This window comes from Doryrhamphus excisus, chromosome 18 (genome assembly GCF_030265055.1).
Source record: "Doryrhamphus excisus isolate RoL2022-K1 chromosome 18, RoL_Dexc_1.0, whole genome shotgun sequence".
In the NCBI taxonomy this organism is placed as follows: domain Eukaryota; kingdom Metazoa; phylum Chordata; class Actinopteri; order Syngnathiformes; family Syngnathidae; genus Doryrhamphus; species Doryrhamphus excisus.
Window position 1 is genome coordinate 14,826,064 of NC_080483.1, and position 26,891 is coordinate 14,852,954.

Sequence of the window (26,891 nt, forward strand, 5' to 3'; positions counted from 1 at the left end):
GAAATAAAGCAACCATATGACGTCTTTCCCGTTGCACGGCGCCCCGCCCCTTGACCGTGGTGGGCGGGACTTTATCGCATCGTGACCCCCTCCTCCTCCTCATCCTCAGTCCAGTGAAGAAGAAAGACCTCCGGCAGCGAAACTTCATGTGAGTTAGCTTTATTTTATTTCCCTGTAAATTATCTAAAGATGTGTTACTTTGTGGTTCGGTGTGTGTTCCGCCCAATGTACCGCCAGTCTGGGTGTGTTTTGTGCGTCGAACAAACTTGGCTGGGGTCGCCTCAAACTTGGGGCAACTTTTTATGCTAACGTATCGGCTTGTTGTCATGGTGTCGCACGTTCGAAGCTGTCGAGTCAGCGCCATGGAGGGGTTCTGTTCGGAACCAAATGGGCCCGTACAAAGGGGGAAGAGGTACGGCGGTGCTGGGGGTGGCAGAGTGTTTATTTCCCGTAAACTGTAATGGCACCTCTCAGCTTGTCTGGCTCTTCTTTGACCCCTCGGTGACCTCACCTCAACACGAGCCCATCGGTAAAGACAGCATCTTGTCTCAGGTCCGTTTTTCTTCAAGACTTTATAACCTTATGTGGCAGCTTTTTAGCCCTAGCGCCGGTGTTTGGAAAAAAAAGGGGAAATCTCCACATATAAAAAGGCTTTTACTGGCTTGTAGACAGGAAATGGATGTTGTGTATATGTGGAAATTGTTAGAGGAAACACCTACTTACACCACATTTTCCTTTCCTTTGGTACTGCACTGAAACAGGAAGTTGTATGTGTGCTTTCCTGTTGGCTTCTGTAAGGCCTGAAAATATTTTATAATATGGAGACGACTCGTTGGTAAAACTGCGTGGAGTCATATAAATCAGTGTTTCTCAAATAGTGAGGTGGAGTTTCATTTCAATGCAGACCTACCAACATGTACAAATTTATAGTACTCGACATGCAGTTTCGAGTGGTTAGCGCGCAGACCTCACAGCTAGGAGACCAGGGTTCAATTCCACCCTCGGCTATCTCTGTGTGGAGTTTGCATGTTCTCCCCGTGCATGCGTGGGTTTTCTCCGGGTACTCCGGTTTCCTCCCACATTCCAAAAAAACATGCTAGGTTAATTAGCGACTCCAAATTGTCCATAGGTATGAATGTGAGTGTGAATGGTTGTTTGTCTATATGTGCTCTGTGATTGGCTGGCGACCAGTCCAGGGTGTAACCCCGCCTCTCGCTTGAAGACAGCTGGGATAGGCTCCAGCACCCACCGCGACCCTCGTGAGGAAAAGCGGTAGAAAATGAATGAATGAATGAATGAATGACATGCAGTTTGACTCTTGGATCTGCTTGTATACTCTCCATTTTGTTGCATTTCGCTGGTTTCATTTTGAAGTTCAATTTGTCTATACGTGTGCTGTGATTGGCTGACGACCAGTCCAGGGTGTAACCCCGCCTCTCGCTCGAAAACAGCTGGGATAGGCTCCAACACCCCCACGACCCTTGTGAGGATAAGCGGCAGAAAATGAATGAATTAATTTTGAAGTTCGCTCTGTACAGTATAGATGAATAAATAAATATTATTAGTTTCTGTAGTATTTCAAACATTTATGTCCCTTGGGGGGGGGGGGACAGGAAATAATCGGGAAGCACTGCTATAAATGTACAGTTTCATGGAGATGTATGATAAACATACTACACTACAACAGCAACGTTATTGTATTTGTCAACATGCATGTTTTCTGCACAAATCACTGAAAATGGACAAAAACAACACCATTTAAACAATTTTCAGTTCATAAATTATGATGAGTCCTCAGATTGCGGCATTGGCTTATGAAATTTAAAACATTCCCGCAATTTATAGCAAGCACTTAGGCCGTGTTAAAACCTTGGCCCAGGGTTTCCATTTTATTCATCTGCAGTGACTCATAGCTCCTCAAATGATTGAAATCGGAGGAGTATTGAGCGACGGAGCTTTAAGAGGTAGCTCTGAAATAAATCTTATCTCACGTCGAATCCCGCTTCTTATTCACACTTGTAGAATCACTCCAGAAACAGACGTCCGGTGTAATAGCATCACGGTCAATCATAAATAACGACCAATCGAAAGCAGATAAAGCTAACATGAGGTGACTATGCTGTAGTCCATGTGAGTGTTGAGTTGGCTCCGGTCAAGGTCTAAAAGTGTGCTGACAGTTTTCAATTCTGGTGTCTAGACTCCACGATGGGACGCGAAGAAGTGCTGTCACATGGTTTTCTGGGAACGCTTTAATCTTTGACCCTGTCACCCCCAACCCCCCGTCCCACAGACCCAAAAATAACATGGATACAAATGTAACTGGGCTCATAGTCTCGCACTAGTACAGACTCTACTCTCATTTGAAGACATGTCCTTAATCTACTGTATCATCAGGAAAATGACAAATTTTGGTTTATGTATGTGCTGCGCGGTGTTAGAGTGGTTAGCGCACAGGCCTCGCAGCGAGTTCAATTCCACCCTCGGCCATCTCTGTGTGGAGTTTGCATGTTCTTCCCATGTTTTCTCCGGGTACTCCGGTTTCCTCCCACATTCCAAAAACATGCTAGGTTAATTAGCGACTCCAAATTGTCCATAGGTATGAATGTGAGTGTGAATGGTTGTTTGTCTATACGTGCCCTGTGATTGGCTGGCCACCAGTCCAGGGTGTAGAAGACAGCTGGGATAGGCTCCAGCACCCCCCACGACTCTTGTGAGGATAAGCGGTAGAAAATGAATGAATGAATGGTTTATGTATGTGTGAAGTTCAGTTTGTTTGGGTTCGAGCCCGACCGATATATCGGGGGGGGGGGGGGGGGGCGATTAATCGGGCTTAATCACATTAATCACATATCACACATGAATCAATATCGGTAAAAATGGAGGCGATATATTAACTTTTTTTTTTGCTGTGTCGAGAGTCTGTTGCTTCATTTCTCTCAGAGCTCCTGTGGGTACCTGCCCCCCCCCCCCACTCTGTCCACAGCAGTTGACACGTAGAGAAGGTGTGACTTTGTAAAACAATAACAAAAAAAAAAAAAAAAGATCGATGCAGCTCTTAATTCACACGTCCATTTATTTTCTATGCCGCTTATCCTCACTAGGGTCACGGGTATGCTGGAGTCTATCCCAGCTGACGTCGGATGAGAGGCTGGGTACACCCTGGACTGGTGGCCAGCCAATCACAGGGCACATATAGACAAACAACCATTCACACTCACATTCATACCTATGGACAATTTATAGTTGCCAATTAACCTAACATGTATTATATCCTGTGTATATTAATGTCTTATTTCATATATCGGCCCATCAGCCGATATATATCGGATATTGTTTTTTCTCTGTCCTAAATATCGGCATCAGCCCCAGAAATCCCATATCGGTCCTGGTCTAGTTTGGGTATTATTATACTGGATTCTGTCACTAACGTTGTTGTGTTTCTTTGTCTGCCATAGTTCCTGTGTGCACCAACAGAAAAGGGGCGTTTTGTTCAAGAAGTTATCTCACACTCACACACACACACACACACACACACACACACACACACACACACACACACACACACACTCATCTGCTCCATGGAGATAAAAGTGAGACCAAAGTTAACAGGACCCATACAGAGGTCCAGATGAGGGCAGCAGGAGCGCTCCAGCTATGCTAGCACAACGGACTTAACTGCTGCTTGTTTGCTGCTGCTGCTGCCACCCTCCCCCCCGCCCCTCGTACTTCCAGCCATGTTGCTGAAGAGGAAGCTGTACGTGGTGGTGGTGATCGCCGCCGTCCTCCTCCTCATGCTTGCCAGTCAGAGTATCCAGAAGAGGCATTTCCTCTCGCTGTCCTTGGACACGCCCTTTAGCCAGACCACACCCACTGGGGAAAACTTCAGTAGGGAGTCAGGTAAGAATTATTAATTATTATTATGTTATTATGTAGTATGAATGGATTGGAAATTACTATTACTATGCTGTTTGAGGGTTGGATGTCAGTGGGATACATTGTGGCGGTTTCCATGTTTCTCTGACGCCGCTGCCGTGTTTGTAGCGCCTCCTGCCGGCATTCCCGACACACACATTCCTCCCATCACCACCAGGCTGCAGACTCGGATAGAGAACTCCGACGCTGACGCAAGGTAATGCGGAGGAACAAACGAGTGTTCTGGTGGGTTCCCGTTTTTTGGTCTGAGCGCTTGTGTCGTCCTCTCAGGCCATGCGGTTGTTCCCAGTCCTGCATCTCGGATCTGAACGTGTCAGACTGGTTCAGCCATCGCTATGATCCCAAACAGCGGCCAGTTCTCCACGATGGAGATAACAGCTTTGACCCTGATGCCCTCACGTGGTGGCTGGTGAGTAGTAGTCACTAAAATGTTCATTCATTCATTCATTTTCTACCGCTTTTCCTCACGAGGGTGGCGGAGTGTGCTGGAGCCTATCCCAGCTGTCTTCGGGCGAGAGGCGGGGTACACCCTGGACTGGTGGCCAGCCAATCACAGGGCACATATAGACAAACAACCATTCACACTCACATTCATACCTATGGACAATTTGGAGTACATTTTTGGTCGAGTGGTTAGCGCGCATACCTCACAGCTAGGAGGACCAGGGTTCGATTCCACCCTTGGCCATCTCTGTGTGGAGTTTGCATGTTCTCCCCATTCATGCGTGGGTTTTCTCCGGGTACTCCGGTTTCCTCCCACATTCCAAAAAACATGCTAGGTTAATTAGCGACTCCAAATCCATAGGTATGAATGTGAGTGTGAATGGTTGTTTGTCTATATGTGCCCTGTGATTGGCTGGCCACCAGTCCAGGGTGTACCCCGCCTCTCACCAAAAGTGAGCTGGGATAGGCTCCAGCACCCCCTGCGACCCTCGTGAGGATAAGCGGTAGAAAATTAATGAATTAATGAATAATTAAAGTCGCAGGCCACACAGCTAGGAGACCCGAGTTCGATTCCACTCTCTTGCATCTCTGTGTTGAGTTTGCATGTTCTTCCTGTGTATGCGTGGGTTTTCTTCGGGTACTCCGGTTTCCTCCGACATTCCAAAAACATGCTAGGTTAATTAGCGACTCCAAATTGTCCATAGGTATGAATGTGAGTGTGAATGGTTGTTTGTCTATATGTGCCCTGTGATTGGCTGGCCACCAGTCCAGGGTGTACCCTGCCTCTCGCCCGAAGACAGCTGGGATAGGCTCCAGCACACCCGCGACCCTCGTGAGGAAAAAGCATTAGAAAATGAATAAATATTCAGAATAATGAAAAATACCATATTAAAAATACCACAGCTGCAACTAAGGATTGTTTTCTTAGTTGGACCGACTCAACAAGAACTAATCATAATTAGTCATTTGGTCTGCAACATGTAAAAAAATGGCAACAATGCTGATTACTGACTTGGGTTTAAGTCGGTGAAATCCCAGGATGTTTACATTTGGATGGATTGACCCAGAGGACTGCAGTTTTTCATGAGTCCATCCTCTAAAGGTTGTAATCGTTACCCACACAGTCCTGAGCCTTATTCAGTTCCCAACCTTAGAGCTAAAGGCTCACAAGCACAGGAAGCTTGGTGTGTTGCTCAGCAGTAATTTAAGAGGAGTCCCGGACAAGTCGAAGCAGATGGGAGAGGACTCCCGGAGAATTTTGTTACTGGCAGATTCCATTAGAAGCGAGTCTAATGGGAGCTGTCATCAAATCTGATGTGCGCACGTGACAGAAATTAAGACGTTCCTCCAAACCACAGATGAAGACTTTTAGTCGTGATGTGGAGACGATCTAAAAATGTTCATTTGTATTTTCTTCTTTCCCGTCGATGTTGTCTGGATGAGAAGACGGACATGTGAGCATATTTCCTGTTGTACATTACGTCCTGCTGCAGATGCCATTAGCAGATTAAAAGGAGGGGGGGTGGAGAGGGGGGGGGGCAGACGCTGACATCATCATGCTGATTCACCGTGTTGTCGCTGCAACCCAAGCTAGTTGATGCTAACACGCAGATGGCCTTTTGTGACTCAAACAGCTGACACATTCGGCTGTGATGTGCCTCACTTTACTCCTCAGAGTCTCCAACGCTCCGGAAGCGAGCAAACGTTACAGGAAGTGATGTCAGAAATGTTCAAAGTCATTTCCCCGCCCACTGTGGATTTCATACCTCGACCATCGCGTTGCCGCGCTTGTGCAGTGGTGGGAAACTCCGGCAACCTGCAACAGTCCGGACACGGAAAACTGATCGACTCCCACGCTTCTGTGATCCGGTACATTTGTAAACACACAAACACACACACACACACAAAAAAAAACACACAACTCACCTCTTTGTTCTTCCTCTCAGAATGAACAAGGCCGTGACTCGAGGTTTTGAAAAGGATGTCGGGACTCGCACAACGCATCACTTCCTGTACCCGGAGAGTGCTGTGGACGTGGCTCACGGTGTTAGTCTCATATTGCTGCCCTTCAAGCTCAGAGACCTGGAGTGGCTGACCAGTGCTCTGTCCACTGGACAGGTGAAAATGTACGGGGACACCAAAACCTGTAACACTTATCATGTGGCTATATTTGGTTATGGTAATGGTAATGGTTTAATTTCATTTGAACATGCATCAGATTACAATTGAATGCATCACATAATCAGTTCACAGTTCCACATGTCCAAAAGGAGTAGGAAGAAGCAAAGCTTATTAAATCCTACCCCTCCTTCTGGTACTTTTACAATCAGTAACTGTTACATTTGTTCACTTCCTGCTTTCCTAATATAATCAATTTTTAAAAAAATTGTAATTCATTAAAAAAAATGTAATTTAATTTAAAAAAATGTAATTTAATTTAAAACAAATGTAATTTAATTTAAAAAAATGTAATTTAATTTAAAAAAAATGTAATTTAATTAAAAAAATAATGTAATTTTAAAAAATGTAATTAATTAAATTTTTGTCACGTACCGAAGTACGAGGTGATATGAGCATCCGATGACATAATGTGTAATATAGTAAGTGTCAATATAATGATATATATATAGCACATCATGACTGGTTCAAGACTCTTCATCCTAGTATTTATTTATTTATTTTTTTAATTAGTTTTTAAATTTTTTTTACATTTTTTAATTTTTTGTCCCGTACCAAAATACAAGGTGATATGAGCATCCAATGCCATAATGGGTACCATAGTGCGTGTCAATATAGTGATATATATAGCACATCATGACTGGTTCAAGACTCTTCATCCTTGTATTTAGCAAACATCAACTGCTTGTATTGTTTCTTGAATTGGCTCATCGTTGTGCATTGTTTGATTTCCTTACTCAATCCATTCCATAGTTTGATTCCACATACTGAAATGCTATGGCTTTTTAACGTAGTCCTAGCATAGAAGTGTTTCAAATGTAGTTCTCCCCTGAGATCATATTTCTCCTCTCTTGTAGAGAAGTATTGAATGACATTTTTAGCTAATTGGTTATTTTTTAGCCTTATGCATTATTTTAGCTGTTTGAAGATGAACTATATCAGCAAGTTGAAGTATTTGTCATTTTAGAAATAAGGAGTTAGTATGTTCTCTGGAGGCGCCATTATGAATTATCCTTACTGACCTTTTTTGCAGTACATTTAGCGAGTGAAGATTGCTTTTATATAGTTATTAGCCCATATTTCCACACAATAAGTAAGATATGGTAGAACCAGAGAGCAATAAAGATTTCTGATTGAGCACAAATTTTGCTTTGTTCATTATTGAAATATTTCTAGCCAGTCTATTTGATTATCAATTTCAAGAGCGCTCATCCCTTGTTGAAACACGTTTTAATGTGCGTATTTAATGTGCTCAGGACGTACATGAGGGTGAAAGACAGAGTGGAGGCAGATAAAGACAAGGTAAGAAAGTTGGAAATATAAAAACAGATTTTGTTTTGCAATAACGTGGTAAAAATGTGTGTGTTTTTCAGGTTTTGGTGGTGAATCCAGTTTTCTTTAAATACGTTCATGATCGCTGGACCGAGCGTCATGGTCGCTACCCGTCCACTGGCATGCTGGCCATCATCTTTGCTCTGCACACGTGCGACCAGGTCAGTCAGTCATAGTTCACATATATACACATATTGCTAATGTTCTTATAAATACTTTACATAATGGTTGCATTATATTGATGTGTCTATGTTGTCTACCAAGAATGTTAATGCTTATTTTGTGTATCCGTGTTGTCAATCAACGAGGTTATATTAATGTGTGTGTGCACAGGTGTCAGTGTTTGGTTACGGTGCAGACAAGCAGGGCAACTGGCATCACTACTGGGAGGAGAATCGCTATGCCGGAGCCTTCCGGAAGACCGGTGTCCATAGCGCCGACTTTGAGACTCAAGTGATCCAGCAGCTGGCCAAGGAGGGAAAAATCAGCCTGCACATGTGAACAGACCACCTACCTACCTGGACCCCCCACCCCTGACAACAGGTCTTGACCAGCCCATGAACATACGTGGACATTCGCCACTTAATGACAAAGCTTGACGTCAAGTGACTTCAAGTCCTGCTGACTGCCGGCTGTCCTCCTGGCTAGGATCGGGACTCAGGACAAAGACTGCTCGCCCATCTTGGGGAAAACATCCATGTGCCTTTTTGACACCACTGTGGACAATTTTTTTTCTCGGACCGTCCTGCAACCACAAAAAGTTTTGCGCTGAGTGGGGAACAACCACAGACTTGACACTATTTAGGGATAACCTCTTTTTTTTTATCTGAGCACTTTGCCTTAAACAAACGGCAGCCATGTTACTGCTTCATTGGCCCCTTTCACACTCCGGACGCACACTTCGGATGCTTTCACACATTGTGCGGGTGCGTTTACAATATACATACATACTATAAACACCCTAAATGCATCACGGCAAATCACTTGACACTGCTCTCTCCTTAAATTGGATGGCGTGGGAATTTAAACAGGAAGAAAGGCTGCAGGAAATTGACAAAAAGTGTGAAAAGCACCCTGAAATGTTAGTTTTCTTGGTGGTCGGAACCAGCACCGAATTAGGGGACATCAATTGACCCGGCTATGTATCAGTAGTAGGATCTCTAACAGGGTTTTGTGTAAAAGGGGCTTTAAGGATTCCATTCTTTCAGAGACAGAATTGAATGGTAACCGTCCTGAATCTGCTCGTCTTGATTATTGCTGATATTCCAAACACATTTCCCGTGTTTTGCATCCGTAAAGTATTTCATCCTAATTGCCTGTGTTTCCAAATGAATGAAATATACTTTTTTTTTTCCTCAAGTGAAATGATGACAGATAATATCTGGATGCACTCGCATAACATGCCTTAACACGATCACACCAGCACTGCTGAGTGATTGGCATCGAAAAAAGGATTTCAATTCATGTGTTTGCTTTAAAGAATGTTATTATTTCTTAATCACTACATAATGTCGCAGTAATTTGTAAAGTCCAACAACAAAGTCGATGCGAGACGTCACCTTTGAGAACAACTCGTACATTCATGACACATTCTTTTGTGCTACCGTAAGTGTAAATTAGCGTGACTGGAGGTTCGAGAACCGGCCAACAGGTATCGCTCAAGTGGCCCAGCTGACTGCTGCGCTTTCTGTACTGTGAATGCTGAAATCCCGATTGCTGATTATCAATCATGTATAAATTTGTGTACAAATGACAATGAAGGAAAATATGCATCGGTCAGTATTTCTTTAATCACATTTTGCATAGGCTTTGGCTTATAGATGTATGGATTTTTCCGAAGAACAAATTCCCATACATCAAATTATGAGAATAAAAAAAACAACATGAATATAAAGAATAAAGTGAGCTATACATTTTTTTTTTCTTGTGGCAAAATGGACTTGGTCATGCATGTGTTGCCTGCTATGATAGCCAATCGCCTCTAGAGGGCCCCCTATTAAAGGGAGCCGTTTTATAGCATCCCCTCTTACTTGCTGCTGGTCGCCTTTTCTCCCCACGAAGTAAGAGTATCCTGAATAACGATTTTGATTAAAGTGCAGATGGTTATATTGTGTTTATGGTTATATTGTGGCCCTATTGTGGTAGAAATCCGGTTGTGTTATTGTGGAACAAGGCCTTGGCTTCCGGCTGTCTCTTTCCCCGGTGCTGCTTTTGACAGGTATGTGCTTTTGGTCTCTCGCCACCAGTAAAATAACTATAATTTTTTATTTTTATCATTTTTATGGTAACTTTTGTACTTTTTTTTAACCAATTATTAAACCACTGTAAGCTTAAACACGGTCCGTTTCACTTGTGCAATTAGCCTAGCATAACTTGTATTTACGTTGTTGCTAACTCGTAATCCTAATCTTCGTGTTGCCCCCAATAGAACACAATATTATTATATGTGTCTTGAAAGCAAAATTGTTTAAAATGTATTCTACTGAAATGGTTGTTTTTTTGAGGAAAATGGCTGTGATTGAATGAGTTATAGGAGAGAAAAAAAATCAAAGCTACATTCCCACCTAAACCGAATATCTGATTGGTCACCTTTAGCAGTAACAACTACAATCATTGGCTGGTTTTCTAGCTATTTTTTTAAACCATTCAGAAGTGTACTTGGGTTATACTTAAATACACAAATGCGCCACGCAGAAATACACTTAAGAGACGGTCTGTGTGTCTTTGGACTCCGTGCAGCATCTGCTGAAAACCTGTAGGAGGATGTGGATCAAATACACATCCGGAAGAAGATTGCCATTGTTTTCTGGACTTCCAACATAGTGACACTTGACTTGTCTGGGATGAACACAAATTCTTCCTGCTGTTCTTCTTTGTTGGTGTTATGCAGCCATTTGATTTGGTGTAGGGCTCATTAAAATTCATTCAATTTCTACCGCTTTTCCTCATGAGGTTCGCGAGTTGTGCTGGAGCCTATCCCAGCTGTCTTCGGACGAGAGACGGGGTACACTCTGGACTGGTGGCCAGCCAATCACAGGGCACATATAGACAAACAACCATTCACACTCACATTCATATCTATGGACAATTTGGAGTCGCTAATTAACCTAGCATGTTTTTGGAATGTGGGAGGAAACCGGAGTACCCAGAGAAAACCCAGAGATGGCCGAGGGTGGAATTGAACGCTGGTCGCCTAGCTGTGAGGTCTGCGTGCTAACCACTAGACCGCCGTGCAACCAGGCTCATTAAAATGAGGAATCAAAACTTAAAAAATTAACAATCCCAGGAGAATCGAAATGTTAGTCCCGGTTCCCATCAAAGGTCGATGCCCAACTCTACCCTAAGTAACTTCTCAACGCATTTTCTTCTTATCCTCCCACATTCCCAAAACATGCTAGGTTAATTAGCGACTCCAAATTGTCCATAGGTATGAATGTGAGTGTGAATGGTTGTTTGTCTATATGTGCCCTGTGATTGGCTGGCCACCAGTCCAGGGTGTAGAAGACAGCTGGGATAGGCTCCAGCATAACCCTACAGCCCTAATGAGAATTAAGCAGTATGGAGAAAGAAAGAATAAATGAAGACAAAACAGCTGATCCCTGAAAATCCTCCCACCATCCAGCAGGGGGAGCCACAGTTCACTCCATCCTGCTAACACACAGCAACAGCTGGACGTGTGTTTGAGAGTGTTCACTTTACATTCTTGTGGTTCTCTGCTGTGTGTGTGTGTGTGTGTGTGTGTGTGTGTGTGTGTGTGTGTGTGGAGCAGAGAGAAAGGAATCTGCACTTTGTCTAAACACATGATGACATTTGTTAGCTTCTAAGTGTGCCATAAAACAAGGCTAAAGCTGCACGTGTGTATAACGTATGCAGCCCGGGACGAAGGTGACGTCAGTGTCACCTATCCACTCCACTATTTGCTGCATATTAACCCCTTCTATCATCTTGAGTATACAATAAGTATTACATTATGTGTTATGTAGTGATAATGTAAACCATAGGAGGTGATGTAAATAGAAATAATGGTAATGGTTTAATTTCATTTAAACATACATCAGATTACAATTGAATGCATCACATAATCAGTTCACAGTTCCACATGTCCAAAAGGAGTAGGAAGAAGCAAAGCTTATTAAATCCTACCCCTCCATCTGGTACTTTTACAATCAGTAACTGTTACATTTGTTCACTTCCTGCTTTCCATAATACAGTTTAAGGTTTTTTTGTTTTTTTTTTTAAATAATGTACCTCGTACCAAAGTACGAGGTCATGTGACCCTACAATGACATAATGGGTACCATAGTAACTGTCAAGGCAAGGGTAAGAAATGCTTCTGTTTTCATTTAAGCATCCCACAGGATAAGGTTTTAATGTACGGTCATACCTCGCTATATCACAGTTCAAATATCACTCCCTCGCTATATTGCATTTTTTCCAAAAAATAATTAATAAATGATTGTTGCTTCATGTTGACTATGACCTATTATTAGTTCCAAAAATACTGGAAGACTTATTATATGCAAGTTCTACTCTCATTCCATGTGGAAGTGGTAAGATTTTGGCTGCTTTGTTTTTCTTCACCAGTCTGTTTGAAACACTTTAAGGTTATAATAAAGTAAATTGGAGAGTAGCTCAGTCGCTTGCTATGCTAGTGGCAGTAATCCAGTAGCCTGCGCAATGTGATGTAAACAAATAATAATAGGGTGTAAATGTGACTATGTCTACAGGGCTTTAAAAAAATGTGAAAGTCATACAAAAATATTCATTTTTTTATTATTGAATCCTACTTCATGGAAATTCATTTATCACAGTCGGGTCTAGAACCAATAAACGAGGTATTACCGTAGTACTATATGCACCATCCATCCATTTTCTATACCGCTTATCCTCATTAGGGTCACAGGAAGGGAACCTGAGTTTTTTTAATTTTTTATTATTATTTTTAAATAATCTATTCCAAGGTTAAACTGGAATAGAAAAAAGATTAATTAAATGCACAGGTAATATTTTAAGTCGCATTTTTAACATTCGCAAGTGTAAAGAAAAGTAAACGTTAAATAGTATTGTTTTACTTTGCACCTGTATGCTCATTGTTATAGTCCGTCTTCAGCTGCACACTTGACAGGCACAACTGCTGAAGACGGTGTAGAGCAGGGGGGTCTCACTTTCATCACTCTTAGAGCAAATATTTCTGTTTTATTGATATAAGACATTTCAATTGTACTCACATCGTCACGCAAACGGTGTACTCGTTATGCTATTTTGTAGTCATTTGTCATTAAATAGAGGCGTAACGTAACATCTGATTTGAACAGTTATAAAATATATTAAGAGTTGAAGTAAATATTCTTTAAACCTTTTGTGAACTACTGGTGGGTCCCAAGCTACTGGTTGGAGACCACTGATTTAGAGTTTTCAACTGTAAATATAGTATATCCGCTGTGTTTCTCCTTTTGTACAAAGCATATGAAAAGGATCTGACAGTCGTGGGCCTCTGGTCCTCAACTGCACCCTGAGAGGATGTTTACATGGCGCTGTGTGTGTGTGTGTGTGTGTGTGTGTCTGTGTGTGTGTGTCATCCGGGTTGAGTAGAGTCATGCATTCTTTCCATTACCCTCATCAAATCAATGTTCAACACTCTTCTTCCATTTCCATCTACTGTCTCTCTAAAGTCTTGTTCCTGTGTGTGTGTGTGGGGGGGTTAAAAAGTGTGTTTACTCCCCACCATACACACACACACACACACGCACGCTTACGCACCACACTTCTACACCTCTTTGGTTATAATGCATACATAAAAGCAGCCATATTGTTTTCCTATCTAACTAATATCACCATAAAGCTTACCAACAATTGATAACAATGATAATAGTGGGGTTGCCATGGTAACCCCAGATGCTGCCACTGCTCGCATCTTTAGCAATTAGCAATAGTAAACAATCCATACATGGTCAGCGCTAGTAGCGTAACCGCTATTAATTGTGTAGCCTCTCTGCAGGCTCAGCCCAGACAGTCTGTAAAGGCAAGACCGGTGTCATGGTGATCCACGAGACCAGATCATTAAAAGTCCGAGTCTGGAAGGAGTCTAAATCCTTAGACAAAGACAGTCAGGAAAACACTGCTGCCTGCCCAATGTCTGACTCTACTGTAGTGTCAGCATCTCAGTTCTGCACATCACGACCATAACGTAAACACCTTCTTCTGGAAGGACTAACGGATTTTTTTTTTAACCTTTGCAGGAACTCGAACTGCAACACGTGAGAACATCTTGAAAGTAAAATTGCAATTTTTCAACTGGTCTTAAAATTTTGTATTGGTAGTGTATAGTAGTGGATGAGTGGTTAGCATGTATTCCACTCAGGAAGACCTGGGTTCGATTCTCAGAATTTGCATGTTCTCCCCGTGGGTTTTCTCCAGGGACTCCGGTGTGACCCTAATGAGGATAAGCTGCATAGAAAATGAATGGATGGCGCATATAGTATTACGGTAATACCTCGTTTATGACAGTTAATTAGTTCTAGAACTGACTGTGATAAGTGAATTTCCATGAAGTAGGATTCAATAATAAAAAACTAATATTTTTGTATGACTTTCACATTTTTTTTAAAGCCCTGTAGACATAGTCACATTTACACCCTGTTATTATTTGTTTACATCACATTGCGCAGGCTACAGGATTACTGCCACTAGCATAGCAAGCGACTAAGCTACTCTCCAATGTACTTTATTATAACCTTAAAGTGTTTCAAACGGACTGGTGAAGAAAAACAAAGCAGCCAAAATCTTACCACTTCCACATGGAATGAGAGTAGAACTTGCATATAATACGTCTTCCAGTATTTTTGGAACTAATAATAGGTCATAGTCAATATGAAGCAACAATCATTTATTAATTATTTTTTGGAAAAAATGCAATATAGCGAGGGAGTGATATTTGAACTGTGATATAGCGAGGTATGATCATACATTAAAACCTTATCCTGTGGGATGCTTAAATGAAAACAGAAGCATTTCTTACCCTTGCCTTGACAGTTACTATGGTACCCATTATGTCATTGTAGGGTCGCATCATAAAAAAAACAAAAAAAAAAACAAAAAAAAAAACTTAAATTGTATTATGGAAAGCAGGAAGTGAACAAATGTAACAGTTACTGATTGTAAAAGTACCAGATGGAGGGGTAGGATTTAATAAGCTTTGCTTCTTCCTACTCCTTTTGGACATGTGGAACTGTGAACTGATTATGGGATGCATTCAATTGTAATCTGATGCATGTTCAAATGAAATGAAACCATTACCATTACCATTTAGACCTTAGCCAAGGACAGCCATTTTGTTTTCTTAGCATCCATAACATACAAACCACAGACATGGTTTTGTTTTTTAATGTAAAATATCTTTCATACTGGACATAAGAGAAGAGAAATAATAGGAAATAATAGGAAAGCATGGAAAAAAAAACATTAAAAACTTTTTTGGCTCTTAATAAAAGTAAGAAAACAAAATGTTCTTCTCCAGTCCTGTTGGTGGCAGTAATGTGCTTCAACTAGCAAATAGCAATAGGAGATGAAGACATGGCAATTAAAAAAAAACAAAACAGTTTTTGATGTAATGGTCTGTTCCTGCCTCAACCCACCACAAAAAATAGTGGAGCTGTTTTAGTGAGTCCTCTTTGGAGTTTTGCCATCCACAGGTTGATAACCTCCTCACTTCAGGCCCGTGATGATGCTTGGCAGTTTGTCTTCCTGCTGTCACAGGCCACAGGAAGTCATCTAACTGTTTCCTGTCCAGCTTTGATTCCAGACGTTGATTTTCCTCAGAGAACGGCCAGATTGTGGCAGCTCTTAGAGCGTACTTTTAAAGCCATGCGCTGATTATTGCGGGCCACTAGGCGGTCCAGGAAGCGGCGAGCCTTCTGGGTGATGCTCTCCTTGCGCTTGGGTACAGAGCATTTGCGTTGGGAGGCGTCTGCGCCGTTGCGACGGAGGCGGATTTGGCGCACCACTCCCTCGAAGAGCTCGGTTACGTTGTGCTGCAGCGATGCTGATGTCTCGATGAACTTACAATCAAAGACCACTGCACACGCTCGACCCTCTGGAGACGGGGAATATGCCATGTTATTCCACTTAGTTATGTTATTCCACAATAGTCTTCTGTATTTACACAGTAAGGAGACCCAAGGCAGTGGGAAAACAGACACCAGTACTAATAGGTACTGGGCTGTGGACCAAGGACCATCACAAAGCTCACCTTCCACCGCCACCTCCCTGGAGCGCACCAGGTCACTCTTGTTGCCAACGAGGATGATGGGAAGGTTCTCAGCCTGGCGGATACGTCGCAGCGTGATGCGGAGCTCGGCGGCGGCGTCAAAGCTGGAGCGGTCGGTGACGGAGTAGACGATGACATAAGCGCTTCCCACCTTCAAGCAGTCGTCTTGAGCAGTGCGGCCATCTTCCTCCTAGCGTGAGTATCACATGAGTGACGTGAACAATATCCACACACAATTTAATTGTTGTTTAATTGTTGTGGGCATGCTGGAGCCTATCCCAGCTGTATTCGAGCGAGAAGTGGGGTACACCCTGGACTGGTTCTCAGCCAATTGCAGGTCAGATAAGATCTATCCATTCATTGTCTATACCACTCATCCTCACTAGGGTTTTGGGCATGCTGGAGCCTATCCCAGCTGTATTTGGACGAGAGATGGGGTACACCCTGGACTTGTCCTCAGCCAATTGCAGGTCAGATAAGATCTATCTATCCATTTTCTATACCACTTATCCTCACTAGGGTTGTGGGCATGCTGGAGCCTATCCCAGCTGTTATTCGGGCGAGAAGTGGGGTACACCCTGGACTGGTCCTCAGCCAATTGCAGGTCAGATAAGATCTATCCATTCATTGTCTATACCACTTATCATCACTAGGGTTGTGGGCATGCTGGAGCCTATCCCAGCTGTATTCGGACGAGAGATGGGGTACACCCTGGACTTGTTCTCAGCCAATTGCAGGTCAGATAAGATCTATCCATTCATTGTCTATACCACTTATCCTCACTAGGGTTGTGGGCATGCTGGAGCCTATCCCAGCTGTGTTCGGACGAGAGGTGGGGTACACCCTGGACTGGTCCTCAGCCAATTGCAGGTCAGATAAGATCTATCCATCCATTTTCTATACCACTTATCCTCATTAGGGTTGTGGGCATGCTGGAGCCTATCCCAGCTGTATTCGGGCGAGAGGTGGGGTACACCCTGGACTGGTTCTCAGCCAATTGCAGGTCAGATAAGATAAGTCAATTTAAGAGTGTAGCACAATCTGTGGATGTTGGGCACTTCAGTACTGTAAAACGGGGTCACAGAGCCACATGCGGGTTGCTAACCCCTGGTTGTAACGTGACCTGGGTAATGCCTTACACAGATTTGAACAGGCGTCCACACATCCCCACTGATTGAGAGTTAAACAGATAGTTTGGATTTTTTGTGATGTGAAGCAACCCCCCCCCCCCCCCCCCCCCCCCCCACACACACACACACCCCACCCCAAATCCTCCCACTTGGTCTGACTGAACCCAGTTCTGGTTGGATATCGGTGATGAGAAACATAGTTTGTTTCTGGTGCCACAAAATAGTTTGGCTTGTCCGAACAATATGCGTTCAAAAGAGCGCATTACAAAAATGCCTCCTTGGAAAAAAAAAAAAACAGACCTCAAAAATCGCTTTCTCAGTTCATATCAGCGGATGACGCCATATTCATCACGCATACAACAATGGATAGTCGATAGAGGTGATGCAACTCACGGGAACTATATTCCTCTAACAAAATCCAACCAGAACTGGGTTCACGACACCAAGTCCATGTTGATGGACTATGTCATACAACTTCATGTTAAAAAGTCATTGGACATTGGACTATCCACAGCCACACTAGCTGCTATCTGTTACACCGGCAAGAAATTAACACAAAAGATTGACTGCCGCCCACTTCCCGGGGCCCTGCTAATTCTTCATGGGGGGGGGGACAGTGTCTGACGTCCTAACGCCATTATTCATCCGATACAAGAACGCAGTATCAACTGATATCTTCTACTGCATCAGTGCCGGTGTAGCTAGGAATTTTACCAGCTTGTCGCTGCCCCATGTATCCATGACGATGAGCGTGGTTTCCTTGCCGTCTACAGTCAGCGTTCGCTGGTACGTGTCCTCTGAAAAACACACCATGAAAATCTTTAATATTGGTGATAATTGAAGGATTCATGTGGTAGAGTATGAATTATGACTTTTGTTTATTTCTAACCATTTCCTGTGTTTCTCTTTCGCATACATGACTAGTGTTGGTGTTCGGCCATATTGTTGCAACGTTGACACTCAGAGACAATGTAATTCGTTGAATAGCTATGAGGGCCAAAATGATACTCACGTGCTACCTTTTCTTTGAGGAGATTAGGAACATAAACGAACATAAGAGGAATAGTGACGATTTAAAAACAAGAAAACAAGCGACACACTTTGCCAGCGCGCATCACATCAGACAGGGGCCGGGTCAGTAAACATGTCAATGAACGCCTCGGGCCAATCAGCACCGAAGCCCATCGATGAGGTCATTCAAGGTTGTGACATCCCGACAAAGTCAAGCGCAAACCGACAAGTCCACTTTGATTAAACGTGATTGACATTGTCCCCCATTTAGCACTTGGATCAAGCCGGTTTAGGAATATGTACATTGTTCTCCCAAAGTCCTCATTGTTTACAAAATATATTTATGTTAAAGGCCAAATTGTCTCGAACAAAAACAGGTACGTGAAGTTTATTTAAGTTTATTTAAGACAGTAAATGTTTAAATGAACATAGACTTGAGTTTAATTGAAGACTCTAAATTATCCTTAATGTTTACGTAAACATGCATGTTAGCTTCATTGAAGATATATACTGTATTTAGTGTGTCTGTCCAAGGGTGTACTTTATTTATTTTTAATCTTATCCTTCATTGGGGATTTACATAGCTTGCAAAAAAATATATAATGGCATTGTTTTTACTTTTGTCTTTAATATGTAACAAAACCCAGGGTTCAATTCCACCCTCGACCATCTCTGTGTGGAGTTTGCATGTTCTCCCCGTACATGTGTGGGTTTTCTCCGGGTACTCCGGTTTCCTCCCACATTCCAAAAACATGCTAGGTTAATTGGCCACTCCAAATTGTCCATACGTATGAATGTGAGTGTGAATGGTTGTTTGTCTATATGTGCCCTGTGATTGGCTGGCGACCAGTCCAGGGTGTACCCCGCCTCTCGCCCAAAGACAGCTGGGATAGGCTCCAGCATGCCCCGCGACCCTCGTGAGGAAAAAGCGCTAGAAAATGAATGAATGAATGAATGTAACAAAACGCATCACCCAATTTAAATAGTAACTAAATTACAAATAAATACACTTTTTAGAATATAAAAGTAATATCCTTATGACAAAATGAATAAATCCTAATATGTAAATAAGTAATAATTGTAAAAAAATTACAAATCCAACAGTAAAAAACAAATTATAACTTTATTTATACCTAGATTTACACTATGCAGTAACTATATACAAAAGCTAAATTAAATAACTATACAAAGTTGCTATAAAATACAAACAACTACATGCAAAACTGTGTATGAAGCGATTAAACCTATTTGTTACATCCATCCATCTTCTATGCTGCTTATCACGTGGGTCGCCGGCCGTGCTGGAGCCTATCCCAGCTATCTTTGGGCGAGAGGCGGGGTACACCCTGGACTGGTGGCCAGCCAATCACAGGGCACATATAGACAAACAACCATTCACACTCACATTCATGCCTATGGACAATTTGGAGTCGCCAATTAACCTAGCATGTTTTTGGAATGTGGGAGGAAACCGGAGTACCCGGAGAAAACCCATGCATGCACGGGGGGAACATGCAAACTCCACACAGAGATGGCCGAGGGTGGAATTGAACTCGGGTCTCCTAGCTGTGAGGCCTTGTGCAGCCGTTTTTCAACCATTCATTCATTCAGTCATTTTCTACCGCTTTTCCTCACGAGGGTGCTGGAGCCTATCCCAGCTGTCTTCGGGCGAGAGGCGGGGTACACCCTGGACTGGTGGCCAGCCAATCACAGGGCACATATAGACAAACAACCATTCACACTCACATTCATAACTATGGACAATTTGGAGTCGCCAATTAACCTAGCATGTTTTTGGAATGTGGGAGGAAACCGGAGTACCCGGAGAAAACCCATGGGGAGAACATGCAAACTGAGGGTGGAATTGAACTCAGGTCTCCTGAGGTCTGTGCGCTAACCACTCGACCGCCGTGCAGCCCCGGCTCTGAGCAGTGTAGCGAATAAGGGACTCAAAACATCTCACCTCCAGGTTGTTCCTCTTTCTCCGTGACACCCGCAAAGATCCTGGCCAGGCTGCTCTTCCCCACCCCGTTGTCGCCTAGCAACATCACCCTGTAAACATAATCTGAATCGCTCTGCGAGTCGTCGTCCGAGTCTGAGCTCCATTGCACTCGGTAGTGGAGAGACTTGTCTCCGGGGTGGTAGGACGCGGACTGTGCCAGTGGAGGATGCCTACGCTGGGGGCACCGCTCACTGCTGGCGGGGCTGTGGGGCTCTCGGATGCACAGGGGCTGCTGTAGGAGGTGGGTGGGACGAATTGGCGTGCTGCCTCGCCGCCGCAGGACAGCCTTGTCTCTTTGGATGTTGAGACTCATGTTGTTATGGGGACAGCATCAGGACGGAATTGGTCTGAGGAGACAATCATATAAGAATTACTACAGTAAACCTCGGATATATCGGATTCAATTGTTCCCACTGGTTTTGTCCGATATAAGCGAAATCCGTTATATGCGTATACCGGAAAATGTCCGTTTTACGCATATATCGGATTTATATCCGGTATATGCGTAAATCGGATTTTATCCGTTATAAAAAGGCACTTCCTTGACTATGTTTCCAATGTACCTGGACGCGCAGGCAACGCTGCAAACGCTGCAAATGACGTCGTATAGCGGCCTGTCACGATTCGGCGAATCGGAGCGCCACGATGCGGCCATCCGATATATGCGAGGGAAATTTAATGGAAATGCATTGGAACGGGACTGGAGATTTTGTCCAAAATAGGCGAAATCCGTTATAAAAAAATCAGATATATGCAATGAATTTTTATTGGAAATGCATTACAGAAAAATCGGTTCTTTTTTATCTGTCCGTTGTGAGCGAATTTCCGATATATCCGAGTCCGATATATCCGAGGTTTACTGTAGTACTGTAATTGTGCTGGTAATTATGTGAATGGTGCCTATTTTTGTTATTATACATATATTATGAATTACACACATGGGTTAGGAACTGTCCAACACATTTGCAATATGGAAAATTCCATAGAAAATTCTTCTCTCATCCATATAAGATCTTGGCAAAAAATGAATGCAACTACAAATGTGGCAAATCCGAAGGATTATTCTTTACATTCCATCCCATTTTGTCTGTAAATAAAATGTCGCTAGATATTACACTAGATATCATTTCAGTGACTTTAAAAGGTTGCTAACACAAAGGTCAAAAGTCACAAGCCACACAACGCACACACTCATACACAATAAGTATAATAAGTTAATTTCCCTGGTAATATCATGCAGTCGTCAACCTACCTGGCGCCCCTTTTAAAAAAATCCGTCCGGCCTCGGGATACAAAACCACTGCACTCCAGCTTCTGTGTGTTTGTTTGTTTGTCTGTCGTTGCAATGTAACACAACTCCCCCCCCCCCTCCACTCACCCGTGCACCGTCACTGTGACCCGGCTGAACAACAAAGTTCCACAACAGCTTTAAAAATTCAGCAGTGGAATCACAGAGATATCTACCTCCCTCGCTGTGTGCATGTGGGTGACACCAGAGGAGAATCAGATATCTGAAGAGGGAGCGTGTGTAAATGTGTGTGTGTGTGTGTGTGTGTGTGTGTGTTAAACAGTGTGGACTCGGGTTAGGAAAAATTGTGGTCACTTCCTGTGACAAAAAAAAAAAAAAGTCAGGCGGGATTACTTGACATGTGAAACATTAATTGATAACATGTTTATAAAAAAAAAATAAAACTGACATTGGCATCATTCAGTCAGGAGGGACTTGTTGATTTTTGCTCCAACCATTCATTTTATATACCACTTATCCTCATGAGGGTCAGGGGTGAGCTGGAGCCTATCCCAGCTGACTTCAGAGGGGTCACCAGCCAATCAGGGCACTTATAACAACCTTTCACATCCACATTCATGGACAATTTAAAGTCTCCAATTAACCTAACGTGCATATTTTTTGGATTGAAAAATGAAATAATGAGACTGGCTTCCATTATTGAAGGATAAAATAGCACACAATTCATTAGATATTCACTCTAATAGGTTTCAGCCTTAATGTTTACTTTGTCAGAGAGGTGCTTTGAGGGTTATTAGTAATATTTTAGTGACATCATTAAGCAGGAGAGGTCCAAAAGTTAATCATATTAGCACATTGGGAGTATATTCTCATCATTGAACAATTCTCACTTGAGTGTACCAAGTAAAACGTAAACATCTGTTATGGTCAACTATGGCTTTAAAGTTATATTTACTTTTTTTTGTCAGGCTAACTAATGGATTTTACAGTGTAGTTATATGTTTGTCATTCCTAAATGGATATGTTGTTCCGTTTTCCATTGCCTAGCACTGACATGGGAAACAAAATGATGCAAGAGGAGAACATGTCACTTCCTGACTCATCTTAACAACCTAATAAAGTTTCAGATTCAAAGCGGAAAGTGGAATATTTTTCGGCTCTACTCGGCCAATTTTTTTTTTACTTCTCTTTTAGTTAATTCATGAAAGACTGTATTTTTAAAATATTTGTGTCTCTTATATTTTTATATTTTCATAGTTACCAAAACCGATCAAAACAGAACAATTTTACTCAGTTTGTATGAATTAACTTTATTGACAAGTCTTCCCCTGTGTTCCATCAGGCTGAAATTGTACAAGTAACATATCATTTTGTGGATGAGCATGTCTTATACTGCCCCCGTGTGGCTGTCGCGATCGACGCTATGATGTTAGTAAGAGTAAGTAAGAGTAAGTAACAGTATGCCCTAAAAGGTTATGTAAACGTTACATGTTACATAGGCCAGATATATATTCGGTTTAAGTCACCGCTCTGGTCCATAGAAAATAATAGTAGAAGGAACGTATGTGTATTATGTTCCTTGTTTCCGGCGGAGGACTTCCCTTGAAGCTCCAGGCGGAAGCGGCTTCTCTGGCTGGTGCCACGTCGGAATTGCCGGAGAACCCTCTAATTTCTCTCAATTTAATTCAGAAAGGTTTAATTTGGAGGGTGTGTGGACAGTGTGCAGTCATGGTAAGTGTGCGGATATTTATTTTAAATCACATAAGGAAATCCATGTTTGCCTGTGTGTCTTTTTCAGTCTTAGCGACGAGGTAGCTAGCTAGCCATATTAGCATAATGGGGAAGTGGTTTTGGAGCAGCACCAGAACGTTACATTTTTATCTCTGCGACATCATAATAAAAGTGTGTTTGTCATTTACAGGTTTCTGTTATCAACACAGTGGACACGTCACACGAAGACATGATCGTAAGGAAGGTTTTTCTTTATCCACCAAACACTACATTGGGCAGCGGTTTTAGTGCACTCTTCAGAAGAGTCTTATTTAATTCTTGCTTGTGTTATGACCGTTATAATTTCCAAAATGGTATTTATTAATGCAATAACAGCAAACAACCTAATAGCTAAATAAGGAATGATTTTATGATATTGCTTAATTTATTAAAGCATTGTCTGTGTGTTAATACGTTGCAGCATGACGCCCAAATGGACTACTATGGCACTCGGCTGGCCACCTGCTCCTCTGACCGAACCCTCAAGATCTTTGATGTCAGGAATGGGGGCCAAATTCTCGTGGCCGACCTCCGAGGGTGAATGTCTTATCACTAACCAAAGCTTCATGATGTAATCCCACTTGGATTAACCATCAGGTTGTGTTCCTCTCGTAGTCACGAGGGTCCTGTGTGGCAGGTGGCTTGGGCGCACCCCATGTTTGGTAACATCTTAGCTTCCTGTTCCTATGACCGCAAAGTCATCGTCTGGAAGGAGGAGAACGGCACCTGGGACAAGATGTATGAATACATGGGACACGAGTCGTCAGGTTGGTACTTGTAGCTTGCGTGCCCTCATCTCAGAGTTTGATACTTAATCATCTGTCTTCTTGTAGTCAACTCAGTCTGCTGGGGTCCATATGAATTTGGTCTTATTCTGGCATGCGGCAGCTCCGACGGCACTATTTCGCTTCTGACATTCACGGGAGACCAGCAGTGGGACATCAAGAAGATCAACAATGCACACACGGTGAGAGCCAGTCAAGACCGGACAGAACACCGTGCCCCGTTTAGACTATTCCACTGTTAACCGATTTCTATGTAACATCCCCCTAGATTGGCTGTAACGCAGTCAGCTGGGCTCCCGCCGTGGTCCCAGGCAGCCTGATTGAGCAGCCGTCGGGACAGAAACCAAATTACGTCAAACGTTTTGTGTCTGGAGGCTGCGACAACCTGGTCAAACTCTGGAAGTAAGTCCTTCAATCAATTAACGAAGTTAAGACGCCTTTGCTTGGAAGAGTGTTTTTCATGTCAGACCTCACTCGCTCATGCACGGTTGTCACTTCCTGCACAGAGAAGAAGATGGCCAGTGGAAAGAGGACCAGAAACTAGAGGCTCACAGTGACTGGGTGAGAGACGTCGGCTGGGCTCCTTCCATCGGTCTGCCCACCAGCACCATCGCCAGCTGCTCCCAGGTTGGGGTAACACCGCTCCACAACATTCACCTTGTTCCTCAAATGTCATGTAGCATGTAACATAGCAATCTCAGGGCTCGACAATAACGATGTACCGATGGCCCGGGGCAAGTTAAAACAAATTTCGGGCAAGTAAATCCAATCAGTGATATTCCCGTCGGGCAAGTGTACTTTGGAATGCCATACTGCCAAAGTTTTTTAAAAGCGGTTCTTTTTGGGTGTTGGTAAAACACGGACTGCGTAATTCCGGTTGTAATTTGCAAACCAATCCTTGCAAATCTTGAAATGGACCAATCAGAATCGTTTATTTAGATTCCACAGTTCGCTTTTTACCCACACCCGTTCTTGTTCGCGATCAACCAATCAGCGATGGTTTGACTAGGAAAACATCTATCATGGCGTCCCTGCCAACATTGTCTAATTCTTCAACAACTTGTGAAGGAAAACAGTAAAAAGTGATGAACCAGTGCCTCCTAAACAAGTATTTTATTAGCGGCAGCAAATCAAACGATGGCACAGGTGAGTGAATCACATTGCTGTGACAATTTGAAGTGGTCACAATGAAACACCACCAATTTAGATCCAATACCAAGTGCTGATTTTTGCACAAGCTACAAAACCTAGCGCTTCCATTTCTCTGTGGATTTTTATCACCTTTGCTTCACAAATTATTGGTTGACCATTGAGCATTTTTTTTTCCGGATTAAAAACACTTTACTAGTACACAAATGTGTGTATTCGATAATGTTTCATTGTGGTGCACAACTTATAAAAGGCAAAGTACCTAGAAGTCTCTTTCATTCATTTTCTACCGCTTTTTCCTCACGAGGGTCGCGGGGGTGCTGGAGCCTATCCCAGCTGTCTTGGGGCGAGAGGCGGGGTACACCCTGGACTGGTCGCCAGCCAATCACAGGGCACATATAGACAAACAACCATTCACACTCACATTCATACCTATGGACAATTTGGAGTCGCTAATTAACCTAGCATGTTTTTGGAATGTGGGAGGAAACCGGAGTACCCGGAGAAAACCCACGCATGCACGGGGAGAACATGCAAACTCCACACAGAGATGGCCGAGGGTGGAATTGAACCCTGGTCTCCTAGCTGTGAGGTCTGCGCGCTAACGATAATCACTTAATCTTTATTTGAGATTCTCATGTGATGCCACAAAAATTAGATATCATTTTCATTTTACATGGGGCAAGTTCGGGCAAGTAGTTCTCACCTTAAATCTGCTTGAAATTGCACTTTAGAGTCACTGTTGACAAATGTACAACTTTCCATGAAAGCAGCATGTGCCTGCATTTAGCCTGACTCCACTAGAGGGCGCCAACTCTAAGAGAAATTGTCACATTTACAGCTGCACTTGTTTCATTGGGTCTTAACTTTTGCATGACCTTTCCAGGACGGACGTGTGTTCATATGGACGTGCGACGACCCGACCGGCAACACGTGGACGGCCAAACTACTGCACAAGTTCAACGACGTTGTGTGGCACGTCAGCTGGTCCATTACCGGGAACATCCTGGCCGTTTCCGGAGGAGACAACAAGGTACGACACTATAACCGCTCACTGCCAGTGAACGAATCCTTACCGTGCTTTTCTGTTTGTTCGTAGGTGACCCTGTGGAAGGAGTCCATGGATGGCCAGTGGGCGTGTATCAGTGATGTCAGCAAAGGCCAGGGCGCCGTCTCCACCATCACAGACACGCAGCAGTCTGAGCAGTGACACACACACACACATGAATGAAGTTCTCAAGAGGACTGGATTTTTTTTTCATAAACATAAATATCATGAATGACTATTTTAAATCGGATAAACTCCTATTCCTCCTGGATATCCCGCCGTACTCTTGTGCCCAAACATTGCTCCTACAGTGGAGACGGTGTAAATCTTAGATCACATGATCTATTATTGGCCTATTACACCTCTTTTGACTTTTCAACACACTTTTGTTTCAGGTGCGAGTATTTTTCAGAAACCACAAATGTTTCATATTTGTATGTAATAATTAAAAAAAACAACATAACCAATTAATTTGTGTTGTTTTGTTGCTTCTAGAATAACATACTGCTGAAATAGTGAATGTCATGCAGCTCCAATAATCCGGAAAGTGGATATTTGACTCCACAGTGCCTCCTCCCCCCCCCCCCAGCAGCA

At 43.0% G+C, this 26,891-nt stretch overlaps 3 protein-coding genes across 5 annotated transcripts; 2 read left to right on the plus strand and 1 right to left on the minus strand.

The window, feature by feature from the left end:
- The first annotated feature begins 36 nt into the window (after positions 1 to 36).
- st3gal8 (ST3 beta-galactoside alpha-2,3-sialyltransferase 8) lies at positions 37 to 16,748 on the plus strand. Of its 2 annotated transcripts, XR_009120064.1 has the most exons (11): positions 37 to 148; positions 3,456 to 3,897; positions 4,042 to 4,129; positions 4,204 to 4,342; positions 6,053 to 6,246; positions 6,324 to 6,503; positions 7,812 to 7,857; positions 7,929 to 8,048; positions 8,221 to 9,947; positions 10,033 to 10,105; positions 16,053 to 16,748. XR_009120064.1 is itself a non-coding variant. In XM_058055199.1 (9 exons), exons 2-9 carry the CDS (start codon positions 3,735 to 3,737, stop codon positions 8,386 to 8,388), a joined length of 1,098 nt encoding a protein of 365 aa, XP_057911182.1. In that variant the 5' UTR covers positions 37 to 148; positions 3,456 to 3,734; the 3' UTR covers positions 8,389 to 10,114. The 2 variants fall into 2 exon arrangements, 1 of the variants encoding a protein (XP_057911182.1); XM_058055199.1 differs by lacking the exon at positions 16,053 to 16,748 and having other exon boundaries at positions 8,221 to 10,114.
- On the minus strand, positions 14,820 to 21,637 carry rem1 (RAS (RAD and GEM)-like GTP-binding 1). 2 transcript variants are annotated; one of them, XM_058055200.1, is made up of 5 exons: positions 21,549 to 21,637; positions 20,258 to 20,643; positions 17,998 to 18,080; positions 16,136 to 16,343; positions 14,820 to 15,979 (listed from the first exon to the last, which is right to left on the minus strand). In XM_058055200.1, the coding sequence occupies exons 2-5, from the start codon at positions 20,607 to 20,609 to the stop codon at positions 15,702 to 15,704; spliced, it is 921 nt and encodes a 306-aa protein (XP_057911183.1). In that variant the 5' UTR covers positions 20,610 to 20,643; positions 21,549 to 21,637; the 3' UTR covers positions 14,820 to 15,701. The 2 variants fall into 2 exon arrangements, with proteins under 2 accessions (XP_057911183.1, XP_057911184.1); XM_058055201.1 differs by lacking the exon at positions 21,549 to 21,637 and having other exon boundaries at positions 20,258 to 21,162.
- A 1,465-nt stretch (positions 21,638 to 23,102) lies between these two features.
- On the plus strand, positions 23,103 to 26,767 carry sec13 (SEC13 homolog, nuclear pore and COPII coat complex component). Its single transcript, XM_058055198.1, has 9 exons — positions 23,103 to 23,276; positions 23,467 to 23,511; positions 23,737 to 23,852; positions 23,931 to 24,082; positions 24,149 to 24,282; positions 24,369 to 24,502; positions 24,607 to 24,727; positions 26,136 to 26,282; positions 26,349 to 26,767. Exons 1-9 carry the CDS (start codon positions 23,109 to 23,111, stop codon positions 26,457 to 26,459), a joined length of 1,128 nt encoding a protein of 375 aa, XP_057911181.1. The 5' UTR covers positions 23,103 to 23,108; the 3' UTR covers positions 26,460 to 26,767.
- Positions 26,768 to 26,891: the final 124 nt, after the last annotated feature.